Source organism: Macrosteles quadrilineatus, unplaced genomic scaffold, assembly GCF_028750875.1.
Source record: "Macrosteles quadrilineatus isolate MER2022 unplaced genomic scaffold, UCM_ALF_1.0 Scaffold_7__1_contigs__length_78375512, whole genome shotgun sequence".
NCBI lineage: Eukaryota > Metazoa > Arthropoda > Insecta > Hemiptera > Cicadellidae > Macrosteles > Macrosteles quadrilineatus.
Window position 1 is genome coordinate 72,974,153 of NW_026542600.1, and position 12,446 is coordinate 72,986,598.

A 12,446-nucleotide genomic window follows, 5' to 3' on the forward strand; every position below is an offset into this window, starting at 1 on the left:
AACTCGGTTCAAACAAATTTTTGTAATAATTCGGCAAATTGTATGTTAACCAACGGAAGTAAAGTACCCTTTCAATTTATTATATTGAAATCATTGTTATATTTATGAAGCAGATGGATATTTTTATTCACCACTGTATAGTTTGTAGTTATGAGGTAGCACTCATATTCAGCAAAAAGATTTTTATTGGAGATTACCAATGATTTGCCTTATTAAGTATACAAAACTTGTCTGCGAGGTTCAATTGATACGCAAAAGTAACAAAAAATCTCTTTTTCTGTTTCTTTTTATTTTTCTATAATTTCGAAATTTACCTAAAACTTTTGGTTCCGCAACATAAAATAATTACATAGTACGCATTGAAACACTAATATTCATTTTAGTAGCATATACGAGTTACGAGTACGTATGCCATTCTAGAATCTTAGTATATCTCACCATAGGATTTTGGAAAAAACTTACATTTTAAATAATTTATATAGCCTAATGAATTGCACGGTTATTTCCATTATTTTTTATGCTCGTCTTTAAATTCAAGTCAGCCTAAGCAAACCTAACAATAGTCGTAATCTGTAGTCTTGCAGTAGTTAAATCATACAGTTCAATATGAACGGTATTTCAATTGTGCTATTAAGAAAATAAAAGGTTTAAAATTATATTTACTACATTGATATACTGATTTCAATACTCATGTTATATTTATAGAATCGGAATATATAGCTTTAATTTAAACTGGTAAAAAGTTAACTAATTTGAAATCGTACTCTAACAATATTTGTTTCAACTCAACAATACACGAGAATGTCAGATAGCACTGTTATTTATCTAGATATTTATCTGTTATAGATCTGTATATTGAATTACATACCTCAATTTCAGAACCAAGATAATATTAATAGATGGTTATACTAAAAATCAATAACTTATCCATATTCTTTCTTTACTTTGCAACTTATTAGAGAAAATATGCTATATTTTTTATGAACAAACAATGTATTGAACCGAATTAACCGAACATTTTATGGAGTGCTAGTAAATTGAATTGTACACTTAATTTGTAAATAAAAGCGCTTTTAATTTCATTTTTCAGTTTTTTATAAAGATATTATAACAAAACATTTAGTATTTTAGTTGTGGCAACTACCCAGACAGATAGAAAAACAGACAGACAGACACTACCTCAATTTTATAATAGCTGCTGTATAATAGGTAGTTATTTCTTTATTTTTTGTTTAGGGTAGGTATTTGTAAATAGTATTTGTAAGCAGATACTACATATTGTACGTTTTGAACATGATACAAATGAAGATAATTTTAGTTTTATTATCTCCATCGTACTCTTAATAACGAGCAAGCAAAATAATAGACGTGAAAGTTACTAAAACTCTCTCTGAGAATGATTACAAGTTGTTGCATTATTGACTGCGTGTATAGCCTTCAACACTGGCAACGCAATGACCGTATTTTTTTATCTTCGGCATAGGCTACAGTTTGCATTTGCATTAGTAGCGGAAGGTCTAATATTCAACTGTACCGAAGGTCTAATTAGACCTCCCGGGATTTAGACCCTCGGCAACTCTCATTTTATAAACATTTATTTACAAAATATAGATTGTGTGTCCAAGTTCTAAATCCCGCAAGGTCTAAAATATGTCTATATTCTAAAATATTCTAAAATCAGTCGACGAGTTTTCTGCATTTACTGTACTTTTAAACCTTCCGGGATTTAGACCTTCGACATACTGCCAGATTAGACCCTCAGCAACAAGTACAAAATGCAAAATGTGTACCGAAGGTCTAATTTGACCTTCCGGGATTTAGACCTTCAGCGACATTCGCCCTCAGTCTAGTTTTAGTAGGTTCACTGGACCCACGATGATGAACTCGCCAGCTTTACTTCACACATAATATAGAATAAATATATGCTATTTTAGTGTATATGTTATAGTAAAAAAGGTTACAATGAAAACGCGTAATATATCTATTGAACACATTCTCGCAATAGCTCTTAAAACCGCATAATTCCACTTACGAGAACCCTTAAAGCCACATTATCTATCTCAATACCGTACAATAGCACATAATGTAATATCCCAATTTGATTTATTACTATAAAACAATTCATTTGATGATTGACTAATTGAATCATTGCAGTTAAGTGATTACATACTGTGAAATAATTGTTCATATCAGTTGGTTTTTACTTTCTCCGTCCATACTTAGTTATGGGGAAATATTTTTTTGTCAAACTGTTAGAGTTTGAGTTTATGGTGGAAATGTCCGTGAGTGACTGTGTGTGTCTGTGTGTGTGTGTAGTTCGATTACTGTTCAAGACTTGCTAGGTTGAATGAAATGCAGCATTTAGAATTAGAACACTAGATAGAAAATTATTTAATTAATTGGATAAATGCTCACGGTTTTGGTTAATAACAATATTTCGTTCGGGTGCGAGGAGTATGTTTTAAATAGTAGTGTTTTAAGTAGGGACAAAACTGCACACTAGTTTTAATCCTAAGTTTATATCGTCTTTGAAATAAAAAATCAACAAATTATTACGGTAATATGTTTTCAGTAAATTATTCAACGCGTACAACCCGTATGAACTCTTTCGCTAAACCGGTCAATGTTGAAATTTATTTGATATTTTTATTTAACTTTAATTTTAGACGAAAGCCATTAAAGGTGACAACATATTGAAGTTATGCTACAGTTATCTCAATACCATCCATCATATGATATGTTATCTAATGTACCCCACACTGCAATCTCAACTATTCGGTTGTAGCTTTTAAGCTTACAAAGTATTTTTATTTTAGGGTACCGATGAAAAATGGAATCTGAAAATAAAAGAAGACGATTTTTCGGTGAGTTAACCTTAAATGGTACAGTACCAATTTCACTACAGCGTGATTCCATACATTTTTTTAGAGAAGTTCTTAGACTTTTACAACGAAACTAGTTTTATTTTCTGATTGCACGAGACTTTTTCTATTTCGAACTCACGTGTGGAAATAAGCTGCTTTCAAAACCCTATCTAGACCGTAAGGATGTTAAACAGTAGGATATTTCAGTAAATTGAACATTTTTTTACAATTACAGTCGTTGTGTATTTAGCTATTCATGTGCAGATTTGTTATAGTTTGCATCAATGAAAGCTTTAGATTTAGAGACGACTTATGAAGTTTGTTTGATAATTCATTTACTTATCCACAAAATATTCAGTTTATGTAGCAAAAAACCTCCCCGGAAACCAATACTAAGCCCATGGAGGTTTCTTAATTGAAAATTCAAAGGAAGGATTATTTTATGTATAGTTCCATGTAAATTTCTGAGCAATCAGTTTTGTCTTAAATACAGTAAAATAACCATTTGAATATCAAAAATGTCATTTTTGTTGTTTTCAGGACATAAGGATAATTGTCGTCTCGGTTATTTTTTATACTAACACTACTTAATGTGAATTAAGAAAATGACATGAAAAGTAACAGAGAACACTATACACTTGATTGTTTTAAAATCCGCCCAGATTAACAGAAGTCATCCATGTCTTAAAAATATCAACAATCTCAAGTGCAAGTATTTGACAAAGACTATATTTGAACACGTTTTGAAAGTAAATCAGATACCTATTTGAAAGTATCAAACTATATTTTATCTTTTACCATAAAATAGACCTGGCACTACTGACAGTACTAATTATCACCCTAGATGATATATATAAACAAATCTAAAATATTATAGACACATTAGATGATTGAGGAATTAACAAATCCATCCCCTCACCATAAAAAACACGGACACAGACAAAGTTACTAATTAAATTATAAAACAGACTCGTAATTTATGTCTAATTATGACTAGTATCTCGACAACCAACCCCAACAAATTTTAGTGATTAGTCACAACAGCTATATTTAATTTAAAATTATTGACACTTTCTACTATTTTGTTCTATTGTGTTACTGTATTGATCTACTTATTACTCATACAAGTACCAATCGGTTATTTGCTCACTTTGTAACCATCTTGCTTACACAAAAAAAAGACAGCTCATTTCCTTTAACTATTGTTGCGTTATACTGAACTCGTGGTCTATAACTACGGAAAATATTTTATAATTTAATATAAGATTTTTATTTTTAATAAATAATTTTTGTTGACAACTTTTACATCTTCATGCAAATTACATAGGCTATATGGGGCTTAGTCATGAATTTTTATATTGTTTAATACACTTTAAATCCGTTCTGGTGTTCTCATTTTACACATTGGCAACTTTGTCGAATCTTGGTCTTCGGTAGCTGGTCGCGTCGTTGAATTTACGTAGACAGTGGCCAGTTTAATCAAGACAGTTCGATTTAACAAAGCGGTTATATACAAAAGACAAAAATCAGACAGTTTACTTTGTCAGTAAACCAACAAGATTGGGAACTTATTTAGAAAAGGTATTGGTTCTTATGATTCTTGAAATGTTCGATAGATGCTGCGGCGTACCTGACTACCCCTACCTACAAGGGGGTCTACGATGGGATTAAGGAACACGATCCTGACCTTACAAGCGTGTTCGCTAGATCCTGGAGGCGCTGTGTGAATGGAATCCTTATCCCAGGAATCAACGCTAGTGTCAGCAGAGAAGCTCTAGAGATTGCAAAGACGGATGGTAACTCTACTTAAGATATTACATTTTAGTTCAATTTTTTAACAATTTCATAAAACCAGACAAAATAGAAATATAATGTTTTCACGTTTTCCAGATGTCCTACTTAATAAAAAATAAGAAGGCATATGGAGTAAGGTCCTCCTCATTGGATGCAAGTTTTCCCTTTAGGTGTTTAACTTTGAGAGACACCTTAGGTAGGTTTCGTGAAGACCGGGTGTTCTCCTAGCAGTCATGAGTCTACCAGGAAAGTTCAATAATAGCTCATGAATGCAGTATATAGTTTAACATAATTTCGATACAGACGGATTATTCGTGAATGTGAGCTATTCTCCTCAAGGGAACATGGCAAGGGATTTGTTCAGTAGTCAGGACTCAAGAGATAGTGAACTTATTTTTGTCACAGGCAGATGATTCGTTGAGTTATTGCTATGAATTGTGAGTATGACAAGGAAGGTGCTCAAGACAAGACCCCAAAAACCTCAAAGTGAAAGATTATTATTTATTTTAAGATGTTGGTGACCTCTTCTACCTTGCATTTTGCCCGTCCACATGGGCCACAGAGGCCTGTGCTTGGAACGTAAAGTACTGAAAATTGTGGTAGGTACCAGGATCCCAACATCGCTGCCTTGGGCCCGAAGTTCGCTACCGACTCACCACCCTAAAAAGCCTTAAGTTGACACATAATTTAACACTTTAGTTTCGAAAATAACCTTATTATTGTTTGCAGAGAGAGTGTTCGTGACAGTCGGATGTTCTCCTGCCAGGAGTCATGAATTTGACAAAGAGGGTGCCCAAGAGTATATGAGGAATCTTTTGAACCTTATAGAGAATAATCGAGACAAAGTTTTGGCCTTCGGGGAGATGGGTCTGGATTACCGCTGGCTGGAGATTTGTGACAAGGACACACAAGCTAAGTTAGTACTCATTATTCTGTAGCTCTTAAAGTATCCAACCATAGGTATGCAATATCTTTGGTATTGTCATATTCATGAAAAAAACCATAATATTTCAGAGATGTCAATCTTATTCCACTTTAAGACGTGATAAGTAACATTCCAGCAATTTCTTTTAAAAGGATTTCCAGATTGGTAACGTTCTGTAGGGGAAAGATATGGGAGTAACCACTCTTTATATCACTCGCGATGGGATTTATTTATTTATGGTTCCAACATATCTGTAGGCCCTATGTACCACTACTATTATTTAGATTGAATTAGACAAGCTGCTAGTATTACTCCAGACAAACTGATTACCGTGTGCGAAAATGTGCCTGTGTTCTGTAAATAATAGTGTTCAAAGTGACCCAGACATTTCTCTGAAAGGTCCAGCTCCTTCACACTCTCACACTATTTTTAGAGCAGTGATTTCGGAGAAGCGTCTTCCAGATGAAATACGTTGTGAACTTACGACTGGCCGTATACATTCTTTCGAATTACTGGTTTAGTCTCAAATTATTTTTGGTGTACTGCCTTTCGGAGCACCAGCTTTAACGGACACTGAGCTGCTTTTTCATTTGATTCGTAATGTATATAAGGCCCCCCTTATATAATTTATATACGAGTATGAAATTCTAAATTCTACATAACTTATTTTGGATCATTCAGTAATAAAATAATATATCTGTTGTCAGTTATCGTATTACAGAGAGCTTAGTTTTACCTTGAAAATTAAATATAACGTAGAAATTTGTGTATTTTTTTTTGTATCTGTAAATTTAAAACTTGATGCATATTTTAATTTTCAACAGGTATTTTGAAATGCAGCTCGAGGAAGCAAAGAACATGAACATTCCAGTATATATAAACTCAAGAAACTCTGTGTCGGACACGATGAAAATCCTCAAGAATTACGAGGGGAAATTCTCGGGCCTGATACATTCGTTTGACGGAACGAAAGACGAGGCGAAGCAGTTCCTAGACCTGGGATATTATATTGGAATCAATGGGTGGTAAGAAAAACTTGAAGTTAATTAATATATTTATAAGCTGATACCAAAAAATGAGGAACATTAGCATACCCAGTCTCGAAATATCTTACGCCATCATCACTGGTGCTTAAAATGTTTTTTTTAACAAGAAGTTTAAGTTTACAAGTTAATTTAAGGTGCAGAAGACTGACTATAAATATCGATTTATAATCAACCATCCACAGTACAACAACTATAGTTCGGCCGCTTAGAAAGCGACCTCCTCCAGCATTGGTTTAGCATTAGCGCGCAGGTCGTTTTCTAAGCGGCCGAACTATAACTATAATTGATAATAGAAATCCATAACTAATATCGATACATTCGATTCAATTGTAATAATATATATACACTTAAACTGTAGACTCACAAGACGGTAAATACATATAAAAGATGGTAAGTGATGATAGATTTCGAATGGACACTCCAATCATCATCAGACCCAATATAATATATAATATAATATAATTCTTCATAACTGAGATGTATCATGTCATCTTTTATATGTATTTACCGTATTGTAAGCCAAAAGTATATGTGGAAATACAGGGTATGCTTTGTTTCATTACTGGTGTATAAAGTGAACATTTGTGACAAACAATTAAGTTCAAGGAAAAGTGCAAGGTTTGAAAACACACTTTTATGCCCGTGACATGAACTATTTATCACTGAAACGAAAATGTCGTATGTATTACAGATGTTTTTAGTACCTGCCTAGCTGGCCGTATGTTTCCTTTTACATACCTAGAACAAAATATCAGCTGGGGTAGAGCACATCAGCTATGTACGTGTATGTGTTAAATCTGATTGTAAACCATTGAATCAGCATAGTACGTAGGTGTAGTTAAATTACCTGAAAATATAACAAATACGACTAATAACACTTGTAATAATATACAGAGTGTCTAATAAATTATTAGACACATTTTAAGATTAAATCAATGATTAACCAAGCAACTTAGAAACATGGAAATTGTTTAAACAAATAGCAAATTAAAAGCAGATTTATACTGTAACTGTAAAAAAGTAGTTATAAAAATGTCAGTAATTATAGAAAGAAGTTCAAAAGTTTGTACAAATCACACAAACTGTAATTGTAAGTGAAACTGTTTATTGAAAATAAAGAACATACTTGGCTTTTCTTGCAAACTTGTCATTTTGATAATGAGGCCAGTTTAATGTTTGATTCGTCAAATGTCATACACAGCTGGTGTAGAAAGGTCTTTTGTACCCAGCTGACTATGCCACAACACAAGTCATTGAAAAGAAAACATAACGTACTCTCACAGTTTAGGTGATTTTTACAAACTTTTTATAGCCACTTTTTATATTACTGAGATTTTCATAATTATTTCTGTGTAGTTACTGTAGAAAAACTGCTTTAAATTTGATATGAAATTAAACAATCCCCATGTTTATACGTTGCTTGGTTATTAACTTATTTAATCTTAAAATGTGTCCTATAATTTATGACCACCCTGTATATTATTACAATTGTTATTAGACGTATTTGTTATATTTTTAGATAATTTAATTACACCTACGTACTATGCTGATTCAATTGTTTACAATCAAATTTAACACGTACACGTACATAGTTGATGTCCTCTACCCCAGCTGATATTTTGTGCTAGGTATGTAAAAGGGAACATTACGGCCAGCTAGGCAGGTACTAAAAACAGCTGTAATACATACATTTTCGTTTCAGTGATAAATAGTTAATGTCACGGGCATAAAAGTGTGTTTTCAAACCTCGCACTTTTCCTTGAACGTTCCAGTTAATCTTGAGCGTTTGTCACAAATATTCACTTTAGACCCCAGTAATGAAATAAAGTATACCAATTAATTTCAACCTTTCTGCTTTTGAAGACGCGTTTTTTTTTTCAAACAGAAAATCCGGGTGTCATTAGGCATGGCGTTTTAGTCAGGCCTTAAATAAATGGAACAGTACTATGAATCGTGTAATTTAATAGGTTTCTAGAATATTATTTTCGATTTTATGTAGTGATGAGTGTGAGATAAACTCCCTTTATCTTGAATAATATTAAACATACATAATAAATACAATTTAATTTAGATTTGTAAAAAAATTTGCTTCGCATTATTTAGGCTAATAACTTACATTGTGACGAAAAAGATGCTGTTGAATACACCAATTTTTTACCAAGCCAAATTGACAGGTTGATTGTGTAACTTTATCATATGTTTGTCACATTACCTATTACAGTCACACAACTCAGGATATGAAATATATTTGTAGAAAGTATCACACTGCGGGGGTTCATTCAGCGATGCTCTACTCTAATATAAAATGGCTGGTTTATTTAGATGGAATTTGTACTTCAGTATCTAAAAGTAAATGGTTACAATCCACCAATTCGATTATTTATCTTTCAATATGTCGCATTTTGGTTCAAGCTCATTAAGGACGGAGGAAACTCTAGCTATGGTCAAGTCGATACCCCTCGACAAACTCATCCTCGAGTCTAACGCCCCCTGGTGCCTCATGAAACCTCTACACGCTGGCTACAGGTATGTCCGGACCACATACCCAGCCAGAGCCAAGTTCCACTGGTCTCCAGACTCCATGGTGAGAGGCCGAAACGAACCGTCCAATATCAAGTAAGTATACAGCTATGATGATATTTAGGACTTTGATTCTTTTGATTTACCATCTCCATTGCTATTCTTGAGTTTAATCTGTGCCGTAGCCACAAGGAATGGTGGCAGCGTTCGCGCCACCAGATAGTGGCAGAGGCGGCCAAGTCTCCCATGGAGCAAAGAAGATAACAAAAAATAAAAGTTGTATGTGTAGGCATGTTTTGAGCGGAAATATGAAGAATAATGTGTGAAAGTTATTGTAAAACCCCCTAGTTTTCAAAGTTTGTTTTTTTTTTTGGGGGGGGGGCGCTTAAGCCCACTTTTCCAAGGCCTTTTTTTACTTCGGTTCGGGTCATGTATGTTTGGTACGCCAAAATGAAGTTAGGGTCAAAATCGGGTTGAGCCAACCTTGTATCGTTTGGCAAAGTGTTTATAACAAAATATTAATCTGTATGAAATATTGGTTTATAGTGTATTCTCAATTACTTTTCAAGGTCGTAGAGACATTGCGGATGTCTTTTACGGTTACGATGATATCGTAAAGATCTTACGAGGCGATATCGTGAGCGTCTTTGCGAAATCCTGTTATGTCGTGATCGTCTTCTTTGGTCGTGCCGAGGTCTTCCGAGGTCCTAGAGTCGTCATCAAGGTCTTCCACTATCGCAGAGAAATTTTGAACGTATCCTGTAATTGTTCTGAAATCCCGATCATTTTCTATCGTCGTGGAGAGAAAATTCGTCTCCCGTGATCGCGGCAAAATAGTGAACACATCCCGCGGTCGCAGTTAAATCGTGAATTTTAGATCTTACAATCTCGGAATACGCTTTCTGTGATCATGAGAATAAAATCTCGGCAATCTCTGTGGGAAAATCGAGCAGCTCGTACGTTTCTAATATGAATTATCCTAAAGCCTTACTAGAGCTGGACTCGAAAATCATTTCCGGTTCGAACTGATCGCTTGAGTCAACTGTTGGCCCTGATCGACCCGAAAATCTTGGGGACCCGCAGACCCTGGCAGTAAGTTATCCCCCCGTACAATGCTATAAAACTCAAGTAGGCCTAAGTTTAGCGGGGAACTTGCCATATAATGACGATGGTTAATGTTTGGCAGCCAAGTCCTCGAAGTGGTAGCAGCTGTGAAGGAAGAGAGTCCAGATGACATTTGCGATAAACTGTTCAAGAACGCCCAGGACTTGTTCTTCGGGGGATCCCAGGATGACCCTCCTTTTGACTCAGGAATGCCTAAGCCGATGAACGACGATGGGGAGCAGGATTTTGGATCTGAAGAATTTTAATCTATTTGTTTATTGTTATTGAATATATTGTTAAAAATTTAACACAGTTCCTATTCTCGTCCCAAGAATTTAAGAACGTGTAGCGTAACGTGATTGAAATTATTATTGATTTAAAACACAATAAGAAGAACCTACTTGGTAGCTGAAAGTTTTGTCACTAAATACCAGTGTTTAACTGGACATTGTATTAACTAACTCTTTGATTAATAATGGAAAATATAAAAAAATATCCCAAAGGAATAGCTACTGAATTTTTAAATTTAAAATGTGTAAGGTTTGTTTTATCTTCGCTATAGTCAAACGACCCCGAACAGTTGCAGTGACTACGCTACTTTGTACTTATGAGTTCTTATAACCTTTATTAGGCAACCTTATTTTACCTAGCTGTAAAAACTCAAAACATATATTTTTCAACTGGTGGGGGCCCCTCCATCGAGCCCTACCGGTCGGCCCCCCATCTACCGCTCTCTAGAGGTTCCCAGTCCCGATACTTATTGAAGTCCAAACCTCTTTCTATTTTGCCACCTGAGCCTCGGTTCAAGCGGTCGTCAGGCTTCTGACGCGGTGCTCATCTTCGACGAGTTCCCGGCCTTCCTTAACAAACATTTTGTGCCACTCAAAAACGCTGGTACGGCTTAATTCACCCCCCATAAGCCTGTTTAGTGAGGGAAAGGGTCTCCAACATGGATATTCCGAGTTTAACAAGTTCACATTGTCGTAGCGTTTTTCGACGGTACCGGTCACCGGCAAGCTCCATATTGGTACGACGACACAATGAACAAACACTCGGCGCAAAAGTCAACCTCCTGTGTCAACAGAGATTAAGGACCTAAATACAGGGTGAGTTTTTTAAAGTGATCCAATAGCTAACTTTTTAATTACACGACTTAGCACCACACTTTAAATTTGAAACTTGCTCAATTTTAAGTTTCACTCAAGAATACGATTTCAGATTTTTTTCATTGTGGCCGCCATTTTCCAATATGGCTGCCAACTTTAAAATTTCTTATGGAACACCCTGTATATTATTTTGTTTTTAGATTTTACTCTAAAAAATAAAACATTTTTGTTCTTGAGATTTTTTCAATATCTCTAACGGTTAAGGAGCTACGAGGACTTAAAGTTTTCATACAAAGTTGCATGAATTCTAAAGCATGTTTTAAAACAATGTTAGTTTTAAGTGTTGTTACTGTTAATACTTAACAATTTGTCCTCGTAGCTCCTTAACTATTAGAGATATTGAAAAAATTTCAAGAACAAAAATGTTTTATTTTTTAGAGTAAAATCTAAAAACAAAATAAAATACAGGGTGTTCCATAAGAAATTTTAAAGTTGGCAGCCATATTGGAAAATGGCGGCCACAATGAAAAAATCTGAAATCGTATTCTTGAGTGAAACTTAAAACTGAGCAAGTTTCAAATTTAAAGTGAGGTGCTAAGTCCTGTAATTAAAAAGTTAGCTATTGGATCACTTTAAAAAACTCACCCTGTATATCTTTGACAGATACTTTTACTAAAAGCCTGTTTAGTTTTGTAGGTATCGAAATTAAAAGTCATATGTTTCACTTGTTTTTATTTAAAATAGTAGTTTGGAGTGTTTTTGTTTAAAAAAAAGTTCAAATTGTCTTATTACTGATATTAAATTTGGTCAATGATGTATTTAATTGTAATAGTCCTCCGCAAAATCACAATTAGTAAGGCTGCGATGTACCGAAGTTCCCAGAAGACTTCTTGTAATATTAGTTATCAATGACATAGAGTTAAGTTAAAATTCTAGTTCTAAACACCAACTAAGCTAGTCAGAGTCATTGAAATGATTAGAACTATTTTTCTGACAGATGTACCGTAACTTATTTGTTTCCTTATCTGCTCTAATTATTTAACATAGATGTTTCAATCAACCAAATGCTGCACTATCTTAAATTCTA

At 34.3% G+C, this 12,446-nt stretch overlaps 1 protein-coding gene across 1 annotated transcript; it reads left to right on the forward strand.

The window, feature by feature from the left end:
* Positions 1-2,767: 2,767 nt before the first annotated feature.
* On the forward strand, positions 2,768-10,519 carry LOC128999078 (deoxyribonuclease TATDN1-like). The gene is made up of 6 exons (XM_054425435.1): positions 2,768-2,864; positions 4,481-4,660; positions 5,388-5,574; positions 6,408-6,608; positions 9,042-9,245; positions 10,336-10,519. The coding sequence occupies exons 1-6, from the start codon at positions 2,831-2,833 to the stop codon at positions 10,517-10,519; spliced, it is 990 nt and encodes a 329-aa protein (XP_054281410.1). The 5' UTR covers positions 2,768-2,830.
* Positions 10,520-12,446: the final 1,927 nt, after the last annotated feature.

Bases quoted from the DNA above. Each gene is read 5' to 3' on its own strand.
- LOC128999078 (XM_054425435.1), top strand. From the start codon at position 2,831: ATGGAATCTGAAAATAAAAGAAGACGATTTTTCG. The intron at 2,865-4,480 runs GTGAGTTAACCT...AATGTTCGATAG, and splicing joins TAAAAGAAGACGATTTTTCG to ATGCTGCGGCGTACCTGACT. The intron at 6,609-9,041 runs GTAAGAAAAACT...TTTTGGTTCAAG, and splicing joins TATATTGGAATCAATGGGTG to CTCATTAAGGACGGAGGAAA.